The sequence below is a fragment of the Epinephelus lanceolatus genome, chromosome 20, assembly GCF_041903045.1.
Source record: "Epinephelus lanceolatus isolate andai-2023 chromosome 20, ASM4190304v1, whole genome shotgun sequence".
NCBI lineage: Eukaryota > Metazoa > Chordata > Actinopteri > Perciformes > Serranidae > Epinephelus > Epinephelus lanceolatus.
In genome coordinates this window covers 19,955,062-19,978,739 of record NC_135753.1, presented here as the reverse complement: position 1 = coordinate 19,978,739, position 23,678 = coordinate 19,955,062, and the positions used below count along the sequence as shown (strand labels likewise).

Genomic DNA, 23,678 nt, shown 5'->3' with positions numbered 1-23,678 from the left:
TCAGCTCAGTAGTAACTGTCAAGGTTCACAGACAAAACAATAGTTCAGTAAGGTCACCATCTATGCGCGGCATTGCTATGAACCGTTGTTGTGCACTCAATATATTTTTTACAGTAGAAATTTGGGTTTTTAATCAAGCTCAGGCCCAAAACTGCTGCCGTGGTTCGAACTCAGGTCAGGCTTGGACAGACACTGCAGGTTCATGTAGGGTCTAGCCTGATTAGCCTCCTTGTCTTGGGCCCTCTTCTTCTGCAGTGGTATAATGACACCTGACTGGAGAACTAGCGCCACCTACTGCTTATCTCGAAGGACCAACTCCCAATATTTGCACAAGGGTCACATACGTGTACATTTTCAATTGCAGGTGTTCTAAAAATTCTGTAAAAAATTGGTGCTTCATTTGATTAGAAACCGAACTATTGATGTGTTGTACATGGTTAACAGCATTACCAACCATTTGCAATGTATGATTTGGGCTGAGATGAAAGTTGATGACTGTCAGTGACACTTTTAAAGGCGCCCTTATTCATACCACTGTCTCGACACCGATAGTGTAACTCTGCATTTCCTTTTCTTTTCACAGCCAAACGACTTCTCTATCTCCCTGAAGGCGCAGAGCAAGAACAAGCATTTCAAAGTGCAGCTGAAGGAAAACCTTTACTGCATTGGACAGCGCAAGTTCAACTCTATGGAAGAGCTTGTTGAACACTACAAAAAGGCCCCCATCTTCACCAGTGAGCAGGGAGACAAACTGTACCTGATCAAGGCCCTGGCCGCCTCCTGATCCCTCTCTGTCACACACACACACGCACTTCCACACAGACACCACACCTATACATTAACTGCATCCATATATATACATACAGATACTTACGCCAGAACACACACTAACATTTAAACTCCAAGCCTGAGGACTTAACACATCATCAGGACTTAAATGCCCGATTTGTGAGCATTCCAAGAGGAGGTATGGAAAAAGCATGGGAGAGACACGGAGGAATGGGAGGGGGAGACAAAGAGACTATGGACTCCTGAGAGTTGACTACAGACCTCTTGGTCGCCTATTTTAAATTATCCAGATGTGTTAGGTCATAGGCAATGCCATGTATTTCCACCTTGATATCTATTAGAGCTGCATTTAGTTTCCTTTTTTTGTTTTTGTTGATAATATATAATCTTTTTAACAGTTTCTTTTTAAAAAATGTGATTATTTTTAACTGTATCCAACACAGCAACCACCCGTATGAGGCATTGTCAGATGTTAGCAAACTAGCCTACAGAGGTCCACGTTTCAACTCGTTTCTGTGTCGTCTGTCTTAATTGGTTCGTTCTGATTGTGGACACACTAATCCACAACTTCTGCTAACTGCTAATCATGAATAAACATTTAAGTGACCAAAATATATTTATTGATACAATTCTGTTAGGATCATAGTGGTAGAGATCGGAGTGCCGCACTCATCTGCGGTGGGAGGATTTGGAGGATTCCTCTTCTTGTCAAACTAGTTGTTCAACTTTCTTTTTGTACAACAAAACTGCTTGTCTCACATATTGCTGTATCCATATCATGTGAATGTTACAAAGCCGAGGCATCACAGACGGTGTGACTTTGCATGTGTGCATGCAAACAGAAACGCGTCCTCACACCGTCACTTTTTTATCTCCTGAAAGAGTGATTGGCAGCCGGCGTGAGCGATGGGGGAGTTTATCCGTGTGTGTGGAGGTCATGTGAAGAGTCAGAAAGTACTTTCCTTCGCAGTCTGGAGGCTTTCTTAGTGCAGAGCAGATCCCTGACAGCTGATGTGTCCTCCCAGTGTTGCTCAAGGGGACGGTTCTCTGGAGGCGAGGAGGATGAGAGCAGTGGGATGGGTGTGTGTTGACAGCAATGCGGCTTCCAAACACCCGCCAGCTCTGTGGAGTTGGAAGGGGAAATGGAGGATCAGTCCAGGCAGTCCAGAGGATGATGTCACTGCTCCTGAGTTAGTGATCACTGGAGGGAATGGAGGAGTTAAGGGGTCACACAGGGGTCGTGTTGCAGCACATATACATCAAGCTAGGAGACGCCCTTTTCCTTTAGGAGGCACAGAAAGCATTTCCTCACTGCTGAGTACAAACTGGTGTAAATGCTTGATGTTTTCTATCAAAATGCCCAGGTATGGGCATGTATTTCCACGGCCGATATGTCTTAAGAAGTCTCCCAGTTTGGGGAATCCAGCTTGTTTTTCTAAATGTATGGTCAATGTCAAGTTAGAGTGCAGTGCATCTAAATGTTTTTCGGCAGAACACATGGTTTATATTTACAGTGAGTGGGTATTTGTAAAAATGGACCAAGTAGTGTTTTGAATGTTGAAGGGGCAGCTCGCACCAGCGCCTGCAATCAGAGCTGCGAGCAGCGCTGGCAGGGAGCTGCTTCAGGCGGAGTGGGCTCAGAGAGCTGATGATGATCACGATGCTCGCGATGATGAGTTCTCCAGCTGTGGCCAGTTGGACCCGAGCGCAGGGGAGGGAAAGAGAGCGCGAGAGAGGGAAGGAGAGGGGAGGAGGAGGAGGAGGAGGAGGAGGAGGAAGAGGGATTTCATAGAGGAGGAATGGAAAAATGGACCCTTAAAAAACAAAAGCAGCGAAGTAGGATCTAGGGAGGAGACTTGGAGAATGTGTTCCACGGAATCGAGTATCTGGATTACCGCTCCCAGCCCTTATACGGGCGGGGAAATGAATGGAGGCCAACGCTGATGTATCATAGTGGAGAATAAAGGATTTTTGGATGGGAGGGCTTTTTAAAGTCTAATTAATCCAAGCATGAAAAGTCAGTCATGCCACAATGAACACAAAACATGGGTGTGTTTTTTTTCCTCTCAGTTCCCCAGGTGATTGACAGAGCTGTTCATACAAGAGCTGTGACTGTTATAGAAGATGGATTATAAACAATGCTGCGTCTCAGTTTGATTCATCACGGGTTCAAAACGGCAAGTTCTAATTATGCACCTACAGTACCAGTCATTGGCTAATTTAAGTGATATTACAGCTTATTAAACAGTACAAAAAATACATTCCAGGATTAAAAAGCTCCTGTCAGGGCTCAAAAACATCTAACATGCTTAATGCAAAATGGATTAAGTGAGTTTTGTTTCTTTTGGGTCCCAAATCTTTTTAAAAAAGGACATTTATGCCTGTCTTCCTGCCATTTCCAGTGATCCCCTCTTTGGTTTCTGTGTTATCGTCACCAGATAAGTATTTGGGTTACAGGAATCCTGTTGCATGTCATTTATTACACCCAGTCCCTGGTGTTGTATTGGTGCCATTTCCTCTGACACTTTATGTGAGCGAGTGTTTGCCTGCCCTACAGTAATAACCGACTGCTATCGACAACCCCATTTTTTTTCGTTGTTGTGTGTGAAATTTCCTCCCCGACTTCCAGTTCTACAGCATCTGCAATATTACGCAGCATTAAAGTGACAAACGCCAACGCAACGTGCCCCAGTTTGAAGGATTTAGAAGGAGATTTTAAATGTGCCTTCACAGCTTTCTGTCAACCAAAGGTTTAGCGTCCCTTTTTTTTTATTTTTGTCTTCTTCTTCTTCCCACTTCTCTTGTCACCACTGCGTGCTATTTGGTTAGAGCTTTGCACGTGCGTCAGTCTGATTAGTGATGGGGGTGTCATCCTTACAGAGAAGGGTATTTCCTCATGTAGCTGTTGGCTGAAAATGTCAGTAACTTTTTTTTGTTTGTTTCAAATCACGCATAAAATGCCCATTAGGTGATGTTGTGTGTAGTTTCAAGTGACCTTACCTTTGCTGATTTCATCAAGTATAACTCCTTAAGTGAAAAGTGAATGCCTAACGTGTACAGTATAAAATAATGTGCTGATGTTCATTCAGAAACATAACCCCTCCCCCCCCCCAGGTGTGATGTAATCATGACCTGAATCTCATGTATGAGCACCTCAAGTTAACGGCATCACGTATCGTCGGTTGTGAAGAAACTGTCATGGTTTCTGAGGAAATAGTTTTTTATGTCTGTATGTATTTCATATAAGACTAGTGTAAGACATTCACTTTTGCAGTTTAGCCACTTAAATATGTAAGAAAAAAGAAATCCTCAATGCTTAAATGTTTTACTTGATATTCAAATACAGACCTACAGTATCTCCCTGCATAGATATTGTTATAAACTGGGATCTCTTTTCATTTTACACCAACAGAGGCTGCATGAGCAGAGCCTTGTAGCTGTACAGACATGGTTTTAAAATCTGCTTACACTCAAGTCACTTGTGACGGATATTATCAAGAGATTGTTTATCAAACTGTTTTTCACGACAGAGAACTACAAGCGCAGCCAGGCAGCTCTGGACTGCTAAACAAGCCTGAGATAATCGTGAATCTCCACTTTTAATTTCTTGATAATACTCCAGAACAAATGACCCGTGTTCAAACTTTGGTGCTTTTGTGCTGCTTCTTGGTGTTCTTTGTCTCACAAAGCTTTTTTTTTTTTTTCTGTATGAGAGAGAGTGAAGAAAACAGATCCATGCTGTGGAATGATAAAGGCAGTGCTGTGAAATTTAATGTCATGCTCTTAATACTGTTTTTATGGAGGGGAGATCGTCTTCAGGTGTAATAATTTAGAAGAGTTTATTAGAGTGTTCAAAAGACGTAATAAACGGCATAAAAATGATATGATGATGTCTTGTTTTTATCTGCAGCAGTGTTTCATTGCTGTCAGGCTGAACTGTCAAATGTTGGTACTTTCATTTTCATTTGGAAGCTGTTTTTGTACTGATTATAAAAACAGCAATGACAAAATGTTTCATAGACTAGGCCTTGTGTTTGTGTACAAGTCCTAACTATATGAAAACTGGGTAATTATTTCTTCTCTGTACTCCAGCTTTGCTATAATGTGATAATAATGCAGCCTAAATTGGGACATTAACAATATCTGATAGACAGCAGATGATTCATGCATGAGGAGAGCTGTGGCAGTTTTGTATGATGCATGTACGCCACCCAGTGGCCATTTGTATCATTACATGTTACTGAAACAACCCAGGCCAAACTCAAATACAAAAACACCATCACATTTTGGTCACTTTATTTCAAATCACTCTTGAAAAATGATACTGTGATTGTAATATTGTCAAAATAAAAATGCTCTTTTCATTCACATCATTCGATATTCAGATACTTTTCCATTCAGGAGGGAGAGGGGAGGTGGGGAGAAGCTTTTTTTTTTAATTCCAGTATGCCCATTAATCACATCAATCAACCTCACTGTCAAAAGTAGCACGCAGAAGCTCGGGCCGCATGTGAGACAAAGTGGGCTTGTGTTGCTGTTACGTAACTTTGGGCTGAGTCGAGCCAAATCTCAACACGGCCTTACAGTAGCTGACCTTGGTTTGTTCCGGCGTCGCCACAACAGAACAGCGGGGGCCTTCTCTTGAGCTCTAACGGCTTTGGTCCTCATGCCAGTGGGGGCCCAGAAGATTCCCATAAGGCAAAACGTTACAAGTAAAAGATAGAAGAGGAAAACAATCTTTTTCTTTTTTCTAAAGGGGCAGTTCAACCCAAAATCAAAACTCCATTTTCCTCTCTTACTTGTAGTGCTGTTTATCAGTCTAGATAGTTTTGGTGTGAGTTGCTGAGTGTTGGAGATATCGACGATATGGATGTCTGACTTCTCTCGAATATAATGTAACTAGACACTCGGCTTGAAAAACTCACCAGCAATGTCTCTTTCCAGAAGCCATGACCTGGTTACTCTAGATAACCCACAGAGCTTGTTGTGAGCAGTTTGTCTTGTTCTGTAGGAATTCTTTTCTTTCTACCAAACTACACCTGCCAACTGTATCACCACACAGAAGGAAAAGTGCATCTACTCATGGATGAGAGGCTTATGCCTGTAACAGCGCAAGATGTAAAAATTAATGGCTTCCTCCATGGCTAAGCTCTAACATTAGCTAGCTCCTTGGTGCTAGGTGAGCTAGCAGCAGATGCATGCTTCCTTCTGTGCAGTGATACAGCTGGCAGGTGTAGTTTGGTAGATAGAAAATACACTCACTGGCCACTTTATTAGGTACACCTTGCTAGTACCAGGTTGGACCCCTTTTGCCATCACAACTTCCTTAATTCTTGGTGGCATAGATTCAACAAGGTACTGGAGCTTTGTGACATGGTGCGTTATCCTGCTGGAAGTAGCCATCAGAAGATGGGTACACTGTGGTCATAAAGGGATGGACATGCTCAGCAACAATACTCAGGTAGGCTGTGGTGTTTAAACCATGCTCAGTTGGTACTAAGGGGCCCAAAGTGTGCCAAGAAATCCAGACTTATCAGACCAAGCAACATTTTTCCAATCTTCAATTGTCCATTTTTCTGAGCCTGTGTGAACTGTAGCCTCAGTTTCCTGTTGTCAGCTGACAGGAGTGGCACCTGGTGTGGTCTTCTGCTGCTGTAGCCCATCTGCTTCAAGGTTGGACGTGTTGTTGGTTCAGAGATGGTCTTCTGCCTTGATTGTGACAAATGGTTATTTGAGTTACTGTTGCCCTTCTATCATCTTGAACCAGTCTGGCCATTCTCCTCTGACCTCTTTTCGGACCATCCTCTGTAAACCCTAGAGATGGTTGTGTGTGAAAATCCCAGTCGATCAGCAGTTTGTGAAATACTCAGACCAGCCCGTCTGGCACCAACAACCACAGCACATTCAAAGTCACTTAAATCACCTTTCTTCCTCATTCTGATGCTCAGTTTGAACTTCAGCAGGTCGTCAACCATGTCTATATGGGTAAATACACTGAGTTGCTGATTAGCTATTTGCATTGTGGTAACCGGGTCATTATTTCTGGAAAGAGACATTACAGCTGAGTTTTTAAATGTATTTTCTGGCGCTTTGAGCACCACAAGCCGAGTGCCATCTAGTTCCATTATTTTCCAGAGACGGCAGACATACGGCCGGTATCTCCAACACTTGGCAACTCACACCAAAACAATCTAGACGGATAAATAGCACTACATTTAAGTGGAAACATATGTATTTTTGATTTTGGGCTGAGCTGTCCCTTTAAGATAATACCACAGCAAGCAATAACGATGCAGTATATATAGCTACGAGTATGTCATAGCCCTGCTGATACTCAACACAAAGTAGTTACTACTTATCATGGAATTTACCTGTATAGATAAAGTTATGGGTCTTGTACAACATACAAAAAGCAAAGTGCAATAATTTCTTTACAGTTTAAAAAACCATTAAGTTTTAAGGCATGATCAGTGAATGGTTTAAAGTGCTGAGGAACACGTAGCAGAGAGCCCTGTTCAGGGTAAGTCTACTGATCTGCGTAGCGCTACAGAGTTGAATAAGATGCTTTTATATGAATCACAGGAAACTCCTACAGGAACAGCTCCTCTTTTAGTAGTAGAAGAAGTCGCCTATTGCGGCAGGCAGATAGGTCATAATCTGAATTCTGATCCACCAGTATGGCTCCATGGGGTTGTATCGTGTGTAGGGGCGCTTGGACATGATGGCATCAGTAATGTCATCCAGAACAGGGGAAATATCCCTCTGTCCGCTGCTGCAGTAAGAGCGCATCAAAGCCATGTGGTGCTCAAAGTGGGCTCTCCCATAATCCTCCTTCACATGCGACGGCGCCTCGTTCCACAGCTTATTGGCCGTGCTGGCTACAATGTCTCGGGTCATGATGCCAGTGGCCACGATGAAGTTCCCCGGTTCGATTATGGACACTTTGACTCCCCAGGTCTTCATTTCATAGCGAAGGCAATCAGAAAAGGCTTCCACGCCGTATTTAGATACGCAGTAAGGTGAACGCAAGGCATTTCCCATCCTCCCGTACATGCTGGCCAGGTTCACAACACGGCCTGCAGAGATAAACGTAACAGAGATTTAGTCAGGCTTTCTGCAGATATGTCTCTTCGAAACGAGTGCTGAATTAGAATAAATGGATACAACGACAATTGAATGCAGCACCGCTGGTAATAAAATGATGTAAAAGGAAATTAAGTGTCTTTGGTCCAGCTCCAAACTCAAAGTCTGTTATGGATCCAGATCCAAAGTTCAACTGTCCAAAGATATTATTAACACAAGGCCTGGAGCTGTGTTTCATGTTGCTTGATGAGTCACTCATTAACCTATGCTGAGCTGTCAGTTGCTGATAAACTTTGGTAAAGACAGCATCTTTGCCAATAAATCCCCCAAAATCCTACACACTGGACCTTTAAAACATACGTACTTCAATACATATAAATTAAGTCATTAACATTTTTGTGATAAAGAAAGGCTTTAAATTTGTTTTTCAGTTTCAGGCTTGTTGAAATAGTCAGCATTCCTCATTGAAATCATGTGACACAACTTACTGGTTGGCTTATGATCCTCAAGTCTGGTAACAAAGTTGAGTAAGTAAAATCCCCGGTGCAGTTTGGTGCCATTTTGGACACTGTTTAACTCCATCATGTTTATATATCACTAAGTGATAATACAGTGTTATATTCCAGCTGCTAACCTTTGGCCCTGCGGATCAACGGCAGAACAGCTTTGGTGACCCTGATGGTGCCCCACAGGTTGACCTCTGACACCTGCTTGTAGGTGTCCATGGAGGCAAACTCCACTTCTCCAAACGTTGACACACCGGCGTTGTTCACCACGGCCCACAGACCTGGATCAAGACCAGTGACAGATTGTCAGAGGTTAAAAAGAAGTCTGTGGATGAACACAGACACTAATATTCTGTTAGCTAAGTTAATGAATACATGAGATATTTGCAGTACCTCTTTCTGAGTCCTCCAGGTTGTCTTTGATATACTCTGCAGCTTGGTTCACCTGCTCTTCACTGCAGACATCCAGCTGGACCACCTTCATACGATCTGAGTGAAATTCTTCCAGTTCCTTTGCACCCTCTCCACCTTTATCCTGCAACGATGACATGTCACCTCAGTTATACCAACTCAGATGAAACGTACCCATTGAAAGCTTTGGAAAACATATTTAAAATGCAAACAAATGACAGTCACTTTATTTGTTTTTCAACCTCAGAGAATTGTTGTTGCTTGCCCTTGTATGTTTTCTGCTGTATGTTTTCTCCGTACCTTAAGAAGACATCCAGCAAAGACCGTGAAGCCAAGCTTGTGAAGATGTTTAGCAAGTTCATGACCAAATCCACTGTCACAACCTGTGACAAACACAGCTTTCCCCTTCACCTGCAGAGAGGGGCACCATGTAGTTAGGGTTTTCTAAATGTCCCCAAAAGCTATTAAGATTTACAAATGGACTATATGAAAGGTTCCACACATTAATATCTAATGTGTGTAATTTAATCTAATGAAAAGATTCCACAAGGAAATATTAAGGAAATTAGGACCGTCTACATATAGTACATGTGTAAACATTAACAAGACATCAGCTTTCCATTTCAGTATTTACATCAATTTCTATAGCATTATCAGTGGCATGCAAGATCCAAACATTTTGAGGGATATTATATTATGATTTTTTTTTTATGGAATACTATACTGTGTCACTTTAATGCCATACTGTACAATGATATTTTTTATACCATACTATATACTGCCATATTGCCATGAATGGTGAATTTTGTGCAATGTTATACTATGACATTTTTTCACAATTTTATGGCAAACTATGCTATGACATTTTTTTGTCATTTTTATGGCATACTATACTCTGATATTTTTGTGAAATACGACACTATGATATTTTTTCACATTTTGATGGACTACTATAGTATGACATTTTTATGACATACTATGCTATGAAATGTTTTCACAATGTTTCATGATTTTTGACGACACTATACTATGACGTTTCTTTTTAGTTTCTGATGATATGCTATACGATGACGTTTTTTGGTAATTTTTGACGACATGCTATACTATGACGTTTTTTCATGATTTTTGACGACATACTATACTATGACGTTTTTCCATGATTTTTGACGACATACTATACTATGAGGTTTTTTCATGATTTTGGACAACATGCTACACTATGACGTTCTTTCATTATTTTTGACGACATCGTAAACTATGACTTTTTTTCATGATTTTTGATGACATACTATACTATGAGGTTTTTTCGTGATTTTATACGACATACTATACTATGAGGTTTTTTTCATGATTTTTGACGACACACTATACTATGACGTTTTTCCATGATTTTTGACGACATGCTATACTATGACGTTTTTCATGAATTCTAACAGTATGTTATACTATGACTTTTTTTTATGATTTTTCACGACATGCTGTACTATGATGTTTTTTTCATGATTTTTGACGAACATACTATACATGAATTCTGACGACATGCTATACTATGACGTTTTTTGGTAATTCATGATGACATACTATATTATGACATTTTTCCATGATTTTTGACAATATACTGTGCTATGACGTTTTTTTCATGATTTTTGACGACATACTATACTATGACGTTTTTTCATGAATTCTGATGACATACTATATTACGACGTTTTTCCACGATTTTTGACGACATACTATACTATGACATTTTTTCATGAATTCTGACATGTTATACTATGACTTTTTTTATGATTTTTGACGACATGCTGTACTATGACATTTTTTGGTAATTCATAATGACATACTATACTATGACATTTTTCCATGATTTTTGACAATATACTGTGCTATCACGTTTTTTTCATGATTTTTGACGACAGACTATACTATGACGTTTTTTCATGAATTCTGATGACATACTATACTATGACGTTTTTCCATGATTTTTGACGACATACTATACTATGACGTTTTTTCATGAATTCTGACAACATGTTATACTATGACTTTTTTTCATGATTTTTGACGACATGCTGTACTATGACATTTTTTCATGAATTCTGACGACATGCTATACTATGACGTTTTTCCATGATTTTGGACAACATGCTACACTATAGGGATAGACCGATATGGATTTTTTAGGGCCGATGCTGATACCGATTTTTTTCCATCACCCTTAGCCGATGACCGATTATGGACTGCCGATTTTCTTGAGCCGATATTTGGGGCCGATACTGCTTTTGCTCCCTCAATTTACATCAAAAAAAGTGACACAATGATAACAAATATTACAGGTCTCAAGTTTAAAATAAGAACCATTTATTGAACAGTAAAAAATACTAAAACAAGATGGAAAGTTGAGGTAGAACAGGTAGAATATTATTATTATTATTATATTCAAATAAAAAAAAGAGTTCAGTGCTCTTAAATCTTCCAGTAATGTCTTTATAAAACAAATATTTAAGCTGAAGCATAAATAAAACAACAACTACTGTACACAGTAGGATTTGCTGCATGTGTGCTGCAGGGTCTTCTGGCAACACAGAGCTGCCCGTGGATGCCTGTCTGTAAATCATGCCAGGGAAAAATAAATCCGCGAACCCACGTGCGTATCGGCCGATGCCGGTACAAGTAAAAAACTCAAATATCGGCCCGATATATCGGCCGGCCGATGTATCGGTCTATCCTTACTACACTATGACGTTTTTTGGTAATTCTTGATGACATGCTATACTATGATGTTCTTTCATGATTTTTGATGACGTACTATACTACGTTTTTTCATGAATTCTGACAACATGTTATACTACGACGTTTTTCCATGATTTTTGACGACATACTGTACTATGACGTTTTTTCATGAAATCTGACGACATACTGTCCTATGACATTTTTCCATGATTTTTGACAACATACTGTACTATGACGTTTTTTTCATGATTTTTGACGACAGACTATACTATGACGTTTTTTCATGAATTCTGATGACATGCTATACTATGACATTTTTCCATGATTTCGGAAGACATGCTATATTATGACATTTTTTCATGACTTTTGACGACATGCTATACTATGACGTTTTTTATGATTTTTGACGACATGCTATACTATGACATTTTTTTTCATGATTTTTGGCAACATGCTTTACTATGATGTTTTTTTGTAGTTTTATGAAGCGTTTTCATGATTTTTGACGACATGGTATACTATGACATTTTTGCATGATTTTGGAAGACATGCTATACTATAACGTTTTTTTCGTGATTTTTGACAACATGCTTTACTATGATGTTTTTTGTAGTTTTATGAAGCGTTTTCATGATTTTTGAAGACATGGTATACTATGACATTTTTTTTATGATTTTGGACAACATACTGTACTATGACGTTTTTTTCATGATTTTTGACAACATACTATACTATGACGTTTTTCCATGATTGTTGACGATGTACTATACTATGACGTTTTTTCATGATTTTGGACAACATGATATACTATGACATTTTTTTTCATGATTTTTGACGACATGCTACACTATGACATTTTTTTATGATTTTTGACGACATCCTATACTATGACATTTTTTATGATTTTTGACGACATGCTATACTATGACATTTTTTTTCATGATTTTTGACGACATGCTACACTATGACATTTTTTTATGATTTTTGACGACATCCTATACTATGACGTTTTTTAGGATTTTTGACGACATGCTATGCTATGACATTTTTTTTCATAATTTTTGGCAACATGCTTTACGATGATGTTTTTTTGTAATTTTAATAAAGCGTTTTAATGATTTTTGATGACATGGTATACTATGACATTTTTGCATGATTTTGGACAACATGCTATACTATGACGTTTTTTCATGATTTTTGACGACATACTATACTATGACGTTTTGTTGTAGTTTCATGGAGCGTTTTCATGATTCTTGACAACATGGTATACTATGAAATTTTTTGTATATTTTTTGACAACATGCTATACTATGACGATTTTTTCATGATTTTTGACGACATACTATACTATGATGTTTTTCCATGATTTGTGAGGACATACTACACTATGACGTTTTTTCATGATTTTTCACGACATACTATACTATGACGTTTTTTCATGAATTCTGATGATATGCTATACTATGAGGTTTTTTTCATGATTTTGGACAACATGCTATACTATGACATTCTTTCATTATTTTTGACGACATACTATGCTATGATGTTTTTTATATTATTTTTGACGACATACTATACTATGAGGTTTTTTTGTGATTTTATACAACGTACTATGCTATGAGGTTTCTGTCATGATTTCTGACGACACACTATACTATGACATTTATTTTTAGTTTCTGATGATGTGCTATACAATGACATTTTTTCATGATATTTGACGACATACTATACTATGACGTTTTTTCAGGAATTTTGACAACATGCTATACTATGTTTTTTTCATGATTGTTGACGACATAATATACAATGACATTTCTTCATGATTTTTGATGACATGCTATACTATGACATTTTTGCATGATTTTGGAAGACATGCTATACTATGAGGTTTTTTCATGATTTTTGACGACATACTATACTATGACATTTTTTCATGATTTTTGACGACATGCTATACTATGATGTTTTTTCATGATTTTGGACAACGTGCTATACTATGACGTTTTTGCATGAATTCTGTCGACATGCTATATTATGACATTTTTTTCATGATTTTTGACAACATGCTTTACTATGACTTTTTTGTAGTTTTATGAAGCGTTTTCATGATTTTTGACGACATGGTATACTATGACATTTTTGCATGATTTTGGAAGACATGCTATACCTTGACGTTTTTATCATGATTTTTGACGTCATGCTATACTATGACATTTTTTTATGATTTTTGACGACACGCTATACTATGACATTTTTTTTTCATGATTTTTGATAACATGCTTTACTATGACCTTTTTTTATGATTTTTGACGACATCCTATATTATGACATTTTTTTTCATGATTTTTGATAACATGCTTTACTATGACGTTTTTTTGTAGTTTTATGAGGCATTTTCATGATTTTTGACCACATGGTATACTATGACATTTTTGCATGATTTTGGAAGACATGCTATACTTTGACATTTTTTCATGATTTTTGACGACATGCTATACTATGACGTTTTTTCATGAATTCTGACGACATACTATACTATGACGTTTTTTGGTAATTTTTGACGACATGCTATACTATGATGTTCTTTCATGATTTTTGACAACATACTATATACTATGATGTTGTTCACGATATTTGACGACATACTATAATATGACGTTTTTTCAGGAATTTTGACAACATGCTAAACTATGACGTTTTTGCATGATTTTGGACAACATGCTATACTATGACGTTTTTTCATGATTTTTGACGACAAACTATACTATGACATTTTTTCATAATTTTTGACAACATACTGTACTTTGACGTTTTTTTCATGAATTTTGACGACATACTGTACTATGATGTTTTTCCATGATTTTTGACGACATACTGTACTATGACGTTTTTTCATGAATTCTGACGACATGCTATACTATGAGGTTCTTTCATGATTTTTGACAACATACTATATACTATGATGTTGTTCATGATATTTGATGACATACTATAATATGACGTTTTTTCAGGAATTTTGATAACATGCTAAACTATGACGTTTTTGCATGATTTTGGACAACATGCTATACTATGACGTTTTTTCATGATTTTTGATGACAAACTATACTATGAGGTTTTTCGTGATTTTATACGACGTACTATGCTATGAGGTGTCTTTCATGATTTTTGACGACGCACTATACTATGACGTTTCTTTTTAGTTTCTGATGATTTGCTATACGATGATGTTTTTTCATAACATTTGAGGACATACTATACAATGACATTTTTTTATGATATTTGACGACATACTATACCTTGACGTTTTTCAGGAATTTTGACAACATGCTATACTATGATGTTTTTTTTCATGATTGTTGACGACATAATATACAATGACATTTTTTCATGATTTTTGATGACATGGTATACTATGACATTTTTGCATGATTTTGGAAGACATGCTATACTATGACGCTTTTCCATGATTTTTGACGACATGCTATACTATGACGTTTTTTCATGAATTCTGTCGACATGCTATATTATGACATTTTTTTTCATGATTTTTGACAACATGCTATACCTTGACGTTTTTATCATGATTTTTGATGACATGCTATGACGTTTTTTTATGATTTTTGACGACATGCTATACTATATTTTTTTTCATGATTTTTGACGACATGCTACACTATGACTTTTTTTTATGATTTTTGACGACATGCTATACTATGACGTTTTCTATGATTTTTGACAACATGCTATACTATGACTTTTTTTTCATGATTTTTGACAACATGCTTTACTATGATGTTTTTTTGTAGTTTTATGAAGCGTTATCATGATTTTTGATGACATGGTATACTATGACATTTTTGCATGATTTTGGAAGACATGCTATACTATGACGTTTTTTCATGATTTTGGACAACGTGCTATACTATGACGTTTTTGCATGAATTCTGTCGACATGCTACATTATGACATTTTTTTCATGATTTTTGACAACATGCTTTACTATGACTTTTTTGTAGTTTTATGAAGCGTTTTCATGATTTTTGACGACATGGTATACTATGACATTTTTGCATGATTTTGGAAGACATGCTATACCTTGACGTTTTTATCATGATTTTTGACGTCATGCTATACTATGACATTTTTTTATGATTTTTGACGACATCCTATACTATGACGTTTTTTAGGATTTTTGACGACATGACATTTTTTTTCATAATTTTTGGCAACATGCTTTACGATGATGTTTTTTTGTAATTTTAATAAAGCGTTTTAATGATTTTTGATGACATGGTATACTATGACATTTTTGCATGATTTTGGACAACATGCTATACTATGACGTTTTTTCATGATTTTTGACGACATACTATACTATGACGTTTTGTTGTAGTTTCATGGAGCGTTTTCATGATTCTTGACAACATGGTATACTATGAAATTTTTTGTATATTTTTTGACAACATGCTATACTATGACGATTTTTTCATGATTTTTGACGACATACTATACTATGATGTTTTTCCATGATTTGTGAGGACATACTACACTATGACGTTTTTTCATGATTTTTCACGACATACTATACTATGACGTTTTTTCATGAATTCTGATGATATGCTATACTATGAGGTTTTTTTCATGATTTTGGACAACATGCTATACTATGACATTCTTTCATTATTTTTGACGACATACTATGCTATGATGTTTTTTATATTATTTTTGATGACATACTATACTATGAGGTTTTTTTGTGATTTTATACAACGTACTATGCTATGAGGTTTCTGTCATGATTTCTGACGACACACTATACTATGACATTTATTTTTAGTTTCTGATGATGTGCTATACAATGACATTTTTTCATGATATTTGACGACATACTATACTATGACGTTTTTTCAGGAATTTTGACAACATGCTATACTATGTTTTTTTTCATGATTGTTGACGACATAATATACAATGACATTTCTTCATGATTTTTGATGACATGCTATACTATGACATTTTTGCATGATTTTGGAAGACATGCTATACTATGAGGTTTTTTCATGATTTTTGACGACATACTATACTATGACATTTTTTCATGATTTTTGACGACATGCTATACTATGATGTTTTTTCATGATTTTGGACAACGTGCTATACTATGACGTTTTTGCATGAATTCTGTCGACATGCTATATTATGACATTTTTTTCATGATTTTTGACAACATGCTTTACTATGACTTTTTTGTAGTTTTATGAAGCGTTTTCATGATTTTTGACGACATGGTATACTATGACATTTTTGCATGATTTTGGAAGACATGCTATACCTTGACGTTTTTATCATGATTTTTGACGTCATGCTATACTATGACATTTTTTTATGATTTTTGACGACACGCTATACTATGACATTTTTTTTTCATGATTTTTGATAACATGCTTTACTATGACCTTTTTTTATGATTTTTGACGACATCCTATATTATGACATTTTTTTTCATGATTTTTGATAACATGCTTTACTATGACGTTTTTTTGTAGTTTTATGAGGCATTTTCATGATTTTTGACCACATGGTATACTATGACATTTTTGCATGATTTTGGAAGACATGCTATACTTTGACATTTTTTCATGATTTTTGACGACATGCTATACTATGACGTTTTTTCATGAATTCTGACGACATACTATACTATGACGTTTTTTGGTAATTTTTGACGACATGCTATACTATGATGTTCTTTCATGATTTTTGACAACATACTATATACTATGATGTTGTTCACGATATTTGACGACATACTATAATATGACGTTTTTTCAGGAATTTTGACAACATGCTAAACTATGACGTTTTTGCATGATTTTGGACAACATGCTATACTATGACGTTTTTTCATGATTTTTGACGACAAACTATACTATGACATTTTTTCATAATTTTTGACAACATACTGTACTTTGACGTTTTTTTCATGAATTTTGACGACATACTGTACTATGATGTTTTTCCATGATTTTTGACGACATACTGTACTATGACGTTTTTTCATGAATTCTGACGACATGCTATACTATGAGGTTCTTTCATGATTTTTGACAACATACTATATACTATGATGTTGTTCATGATATTTGATGACATACTATAATATGATGTTTTTTCAGGAATTTTGATAACATGCTAAACTATGACGTTTTTGCATGATTTTGGACAACATGCTATACTATGACGTTTTTTCATGATTTTTGATGACAAACTATACTATGAGGTTTTTCGTGATTTTATACGACGTACTATGCTATGAGGTGTCTTTCATGATTTTTGACGACGCACTATACTATGACGTTTCTTTTTAGTTTCTGATGATTTGCTATACGATGATGTTTTTTCATAACATTTGAGGACATACTATACAATGACATTTTTTTATGATATTTGACGACATACTATACCTTGACGTTTTTCAGGAATTTTGACAACATGCTATACTATGATGTTTTTTTTCATGATTGTTGACGACATAATATACAATGACATTTTTTCATGATTTTTGATGACATGGTATACTATGACATTTTTGCATGATTTTGGAAGACATGCTATACTATGACGCTTTTCCATGATTTTTGACGACATGCTATACTATGACGTTTTTTCATGAATTCTGTCGACATGCTATATTATGACATTTTTTTTCATGATTTTTGACAACATGCTATACCTTGACGTTTTTATCATGATTTTTGATGACATGCTATGACGTTTTTTTATGATTTTTGACGACATGCTATACTATATTTTTTTTCATGATTTTTGACGACATGCTACACTATGACTTTTTTTTATGATTTTTGACGACATGCTATACTATGACGTTTTCTATGATTTTTGACAACATGCTATACTATGACTTTTTTTTCATGATTTTTGACAACATGCTTTACTATGATGTTTTTTTGTAGTTTTATGAAGCGTTATCATGATTTTTGATGACATGGTATACTATGACATTTTTGCATGATTTTGGAAGACATGCTATACTATGACGTTTTTTCATGATTTTGGACAACGTGCTATACTATGACGTTTTTGCATGAATTCTGTCGACATGCTACATTATGACATTTTTTTCATGATTTTTGACAACATGCTTTACTATGACTTTTTTTGTAGTTTTATGAAGCGTTTTCATGATTTTTGACGACATGGTATACTATGACATTTTTGCATGATTTTGGAAGACATGCTATACCTTGACGTTTTTATCATGATTTTTGATGTCATGCTATACTATGACATTTTTTTATGATTTTTGACGACATGCTATACTATGACATTTTTTTTCATGATTTTTGACGACATGCTACACTATGACATTTTTTATGATTTTTGACGACATGGTATATTATGACATTTTTTTTCATGATTTTTGATAACATGCTTTACTATGACGTTTTTTTGTAGTTTTATGAAGCGTTTTCATGATTTTGAAAGACATGCTATACTATGACGTTTTTCCATGATTTTTGACGACATGCTATACTATGACGTTTTTCCATGAGTTTTGACGACATGCTATACTATGACGTTTTTCCATGATTTTTGACGACATGCTATACTATGACGTTTTTTCACGAATTCTGTCGACATGCTATATTATGACATTTTTTTTCATGATTTTTGACAACATGCTATACCTTGAAGTTTTTATCATGATTTTTGACAACATGCTTTACTATGATGTTTTTTGTAGTTTTATGAAGCGTTTTCATGATTTTGGAAGACATGCTATACTATGATGTTTTTCCATGATTTTTGACGACATGGTGTACAATGACATTTTTGCATGATTTTGGACAACATGCTATACTATGACGTTTTCTCATGATTTTTGACGACATTATACTATGACGTTTTTTCATGACATTTGACGACATACTATACTATGACTTTTTTTGGAGTTTTATGAAGCGTTTTCATGATTCTTGATGACATGGTATACTATGACATTTTTTTTATGATTTTTGACAACATGCTATACTATGACCTTTTTTTCATGATTTTTGACGACATACTATACTATAATGTTTTTTCATGATTTTTGACAACATACTGTACTATGACGTTTTTTTTCATTATTTTTGACAACATACTATGCTATGACGTTTTTTCATGAATTCTGATGACATGCTATACTATGACTTTTTTTCATGAATTCTGACGACATGCTATACTATGACGTTTTTTCATGATTTTGGACAACATGCTATGCTATGAGGTTTCTTTCATGATTTTTGACGACACACTATACTATGACGTTTATTTTCAGTTTCTGATGATATGCTATACGATGACGTTTTTTCATGATTTTGGAAGACATGCTATACTATGACATTTTTTCACGATTTTGGACGACATGCTATACTATGACGTTTTTTCATGATTTTGGACAACGTGTTATACTATGACGTTTTTTCATGAATTCTGTCGACATACTATACTATGACATTTTTTTCATGATTTTTGACAGCATGCTTTATTATGACTTTTTTTGTAGTTTTTTGAAGCGTTTTCATGATTTTTGACGACATGGTATACTATGACATTTTTGCATGATTTTGGAAGACATGCTATACCTTGACATTTTTGTTCATGATTTTTGACGACATGCTATACTATGACGTTTTTTATGATTTTTGACGACATGCTACACTATGACATTTTTTTGATTTTTGACGACATCCTATACTATGACATTTTTTTCATGATTTTTGACAACATACTTTACTATGATGTTTTTTCACGATTTTTGACGACATATTCTACTATGACATTTTTTCACATTTTATGACATACTGTGCTGACATTTTCACGGCATCCTTTACTATGACATTTTTTTTCACATTTTTATGGCATACCATACAATGACATTTTTTCACATTTTTATGTCATACTATATACTATGACATTTTTTTGCATTCGTATGATATGCTATACTTTGACATTTAGTATGCTATTATATTCTTTCAAATTTTTATGGGATACTATACGATGACATTTTTTCACAGTTGCATGACATACTATACTATGACATTCTTATGGCATACTATAGTAATTTTTTTGTGACATACCATTTATGATGTGTTCATGGCATAGTTTAAGATGAATTATTTTTATTGGCATACTACGCAATTTTCATGACACTTTTTATGCATATTATACTATGACCTTTTTTGACTTTTTTTTGACATATTTTACAATGTTATGACATGTTATGACATTTTAATGGCAAACTCTATTCTTATTCTTCTTATTAGTATTATGTTTATTTTCCTTTTTTCAGACATAGTATTACATTTTATGGTATATTATATTATTAATTTTCTTTAGGCATACTATACTATGACTTATCACATACTAGTACACTGTGACATTTTTAGCACACTACACTTTGACATTTTTCACATTTATATTGAAATAATAAATTATGCATTTTTTTATGGCAGTACATACTGTACATATTTTCTTGGCAGGTTTCATTACTTAATATATGGAATGTTTTATTGCATATTATGCTATATTTCCCTTATTGGCATACTACACTATGGCACTTTTATGCCATACTATACTATACTATACTATACTGCATTTATGCCATATTGTGACATTTTATTGCCATACTGTACTATGACTTTTCCGTTATACTTTGCTATATAATATTTTATTAAATTTAATTTATTTTACCAATATTTTTATGCCATACTTATGCCCTAACTGTTTAGTTGTTGTTTTTTTTTTTGTTTTTTATTTTGTTTGACATACTATATTTTTTTCTTATGGCATTCTACAATATCACTTTTTGGTATTTGTTATGACACTATATTAACTATTTTTATGCCATACTTGCCCTATGACATTTTATGGCATACTATGTCCTACTCCTTATGATATATGATATTCATCACGGCATTTATCTTCATGCCATACTATACATGACTTTGACTTTTTTAATGGCATACTGTATCATGATTGTTATAATGAGAGTACCATGGTATGACTTTTTAATGTCAAACTGAGGTTTTACAGTTGCGAGGCTTTCATTAATTTTTCACTTCTGGTGTCGACGTGCCATATTAAACTGATGCTATGATAAACTGCATCCCAGTAAAATGCCTAATTAATTAATATACTATTGCCTATATGCAGGACATTAATACTTTTCGTGCAGGAAACAGGAGTCCATACTGTAACCTTACCTCCACACAGCCCCTGGGAATGCGAGGCGTCGCCACATACACCACAAAAAGTAAATAGAGCACAACTATGCACTCGGTCACACTGGTCTCTGGTAATCCCAACATCCTCATCGCTACATTCAGGAGAGCAGGCAGCCCGAAGCCCAGCACCACCGTGAGGAACACAGAGAATGACACCAGGAGCGCCACCCGGAGCACAGGGAGCGGGGCCATCTTGACAGAACAGAGTGTTGCTTTCCAGACGAGGAACAGTGTTACCAAATAATATTCAGAGGAAGTTGCTGCAGGAAGGTCGATCTGTTGCTACAAGTTGCGAAGTGACGTTGGGGTCTCATTGCGTGATGGCGTCACCACGCAACGACGTCCCTTGTTTTGACAACCTCTCACAAACTTTTTTGAGCTGCTCTGCCCCCTAAAAATGTCCAGTTTCCATCATTTACATGACATCTCCCCTCAGAAATATTTTATTTGGAATAACAGGAACATATTGTATTAAACAAATCACTTTTTTTTTATAAGAAACTGTTCACAAATGAAATGATCTTGGTGAGGCAGTGACTCAGACTCAGAATTCCTCTCTAAGTTTGGTTTACCTGTAACTCCAAAGGAATATTCTGTAGTCATGAATGCAATCCCTTTTAAAGATGATGACTCCTGTGGGTCAGATATGCTTTTTGTCTACCAAAAATAACAGCAGAGGTATACACAGTTTATTTCAGAGTAATGCTGTCTCTGTCCCCTATGGAACAGCTTTACAAAAGACCTTAATATAAATAATATAAATAAAATATTTGGAAATTACAGTGTAAGTATTTATTAACATGCCTAAAAAATAAGGGACATCTCCTTTAAAATTATTTTAGTTATTTACAGATATTACCAAGCCAATAAATGGACAATTAATTGTTTATTCTGTGATGTATTACTCCCAGAAACATATCTTCATCTGTTTTGGCACTTAATAAAAAGCTGATTTATTATTGATAATACAGGCTCTGATTTCACTATATTCGGGAATGTTTCATTTGGATTTAATAAATGTAATGGCAATAAATCAACCAATAATCAATCAATAAACCCTTATATAGTGTTTGAAAATGAAACTAAACAATACATGAAACTATTTTCTCCTCTAAAAATAACAATGAGACAATAAATTAGTTCACTTCCTTCAGTGTACTTGCATGGGTGAATAATGCCCCCTGGCTTTAAATATGTATACTGTCCCTTTTTTTTTTCTTTTTTTGACTGATTAATGTCACTTATGTATTCATTATTGATTTTGTATAATAAAAACTTGAAAAAATTTGTCTGTGTAATGTATGGCAGGATTAAAATGCAACCAGATCAGGGGCCGTATTCACACACATTCTGAGAATCCTCTCAGAGAGCTCCTAACTTAGCCTAAAAACTTTAACTAAGGAGTCCTAACTTAGGAGTGATGTAAGAAAGTTCTCAGAGCAACTCTGAGCAATGCAGGGACAGAAACTTTTATCTTAGTGAGGAGGTGTGGTTGACCCCTGTTGCGAGGTGTGATGTTTGCTTTTAACAGATGTGACTGGTTGTCAGAGACACGCCCTTTTGTGAGCCTGCAAGGTGTGGACACCCAGTGGAAATGAGATGACCCGCTGACTGTGAAAGTGTTTTGTTAGTGTGATCACTGCTGCTGGAAGGATTTGACAGACCCAAGTCATCACTGCTGCACTGTTGCATTTCTCAATTTTTTCCAAGTATCTTAGTATTGTGATTACTTTATTTCTGGCATTTCTAGTCTTAACTTTAAGGGGAAATTCTACGAAAACATCACAATTCTAAAAATTTTCTTAGAATTTCATCTCAAGGAACGACTCTCAGCACTAGGAAGCTTTGTGAATACGGCCCC

The 23,678-nt window shown here is 35.6% G+C and overlaps 2 protein-coding genes across 5 annotated transcripts in view; one reads left to right on the top strand and one right to left on the bottom strand.

Moving 5' to 3' along the window:
• nck1b (NCK adaptor protein 1b) overlaps nucleotides 1-5,155 on the top strand; it is a 37,215-nt gene extending 32,060 nt beyond the window's left edge. For all 3 annotated transcript variants that reach the window (XM_033638132.2, XM_033638131.2, XM_033638133.2), the window contains one exon: nucleotides 584-5,155. In XM_033638132.2, coding sequence (XP_033494023.1) covers nucleotides 584-784 — 201 coding nt within the window. In that variant the 3' untranslated portion in view covers nucleotides 785-5,155. The remainder of the gene's footprint in view (nucleotides 1-583) is intronic.
• Nucleotides 5,069-22,128, bottom strand: bdh1 (3-hydroxybutyrate dehydrogenase, type 1). 2 transcript variants are annotated; one of them, XR_013488292.1, is made up of 6 exons: nucleotides 21,797-22,128; nucleotides 9,090-9,200; nucleotides 8,772-8,913; nucleotides 8,507-8,659; nucleotides 6,048-7,865; nucleotides 5,069-5,828 (listed from the first exon to the last, which is right to left on the bottom strand). XR_013488292.1 is itself a non-coding variant. In XM_033638419.2 (5 exons), exons 1-5 carry the CDS (start codon nucleotides 22,007-22,009, stop codon nucleotides 7,399-7,401), a joined length of 1,086 nt encoding a protein of 361 aa, XP_033494310.1. In that variant the 5' UTR covers nucleotides 22,010-22,128; the 3' UTR covers nucleotides 5,069-7,398. The 2 variants fall into 2 exon arrangements, 1 of the variants encoding a protein (XP_033494310.1); XM_033638419.2 differs by having other exon boundaries at nucleotides 5,069-7,865.
• Nucleotides 22,129-23,678: the final 1,550 nt, after the last annotated feature.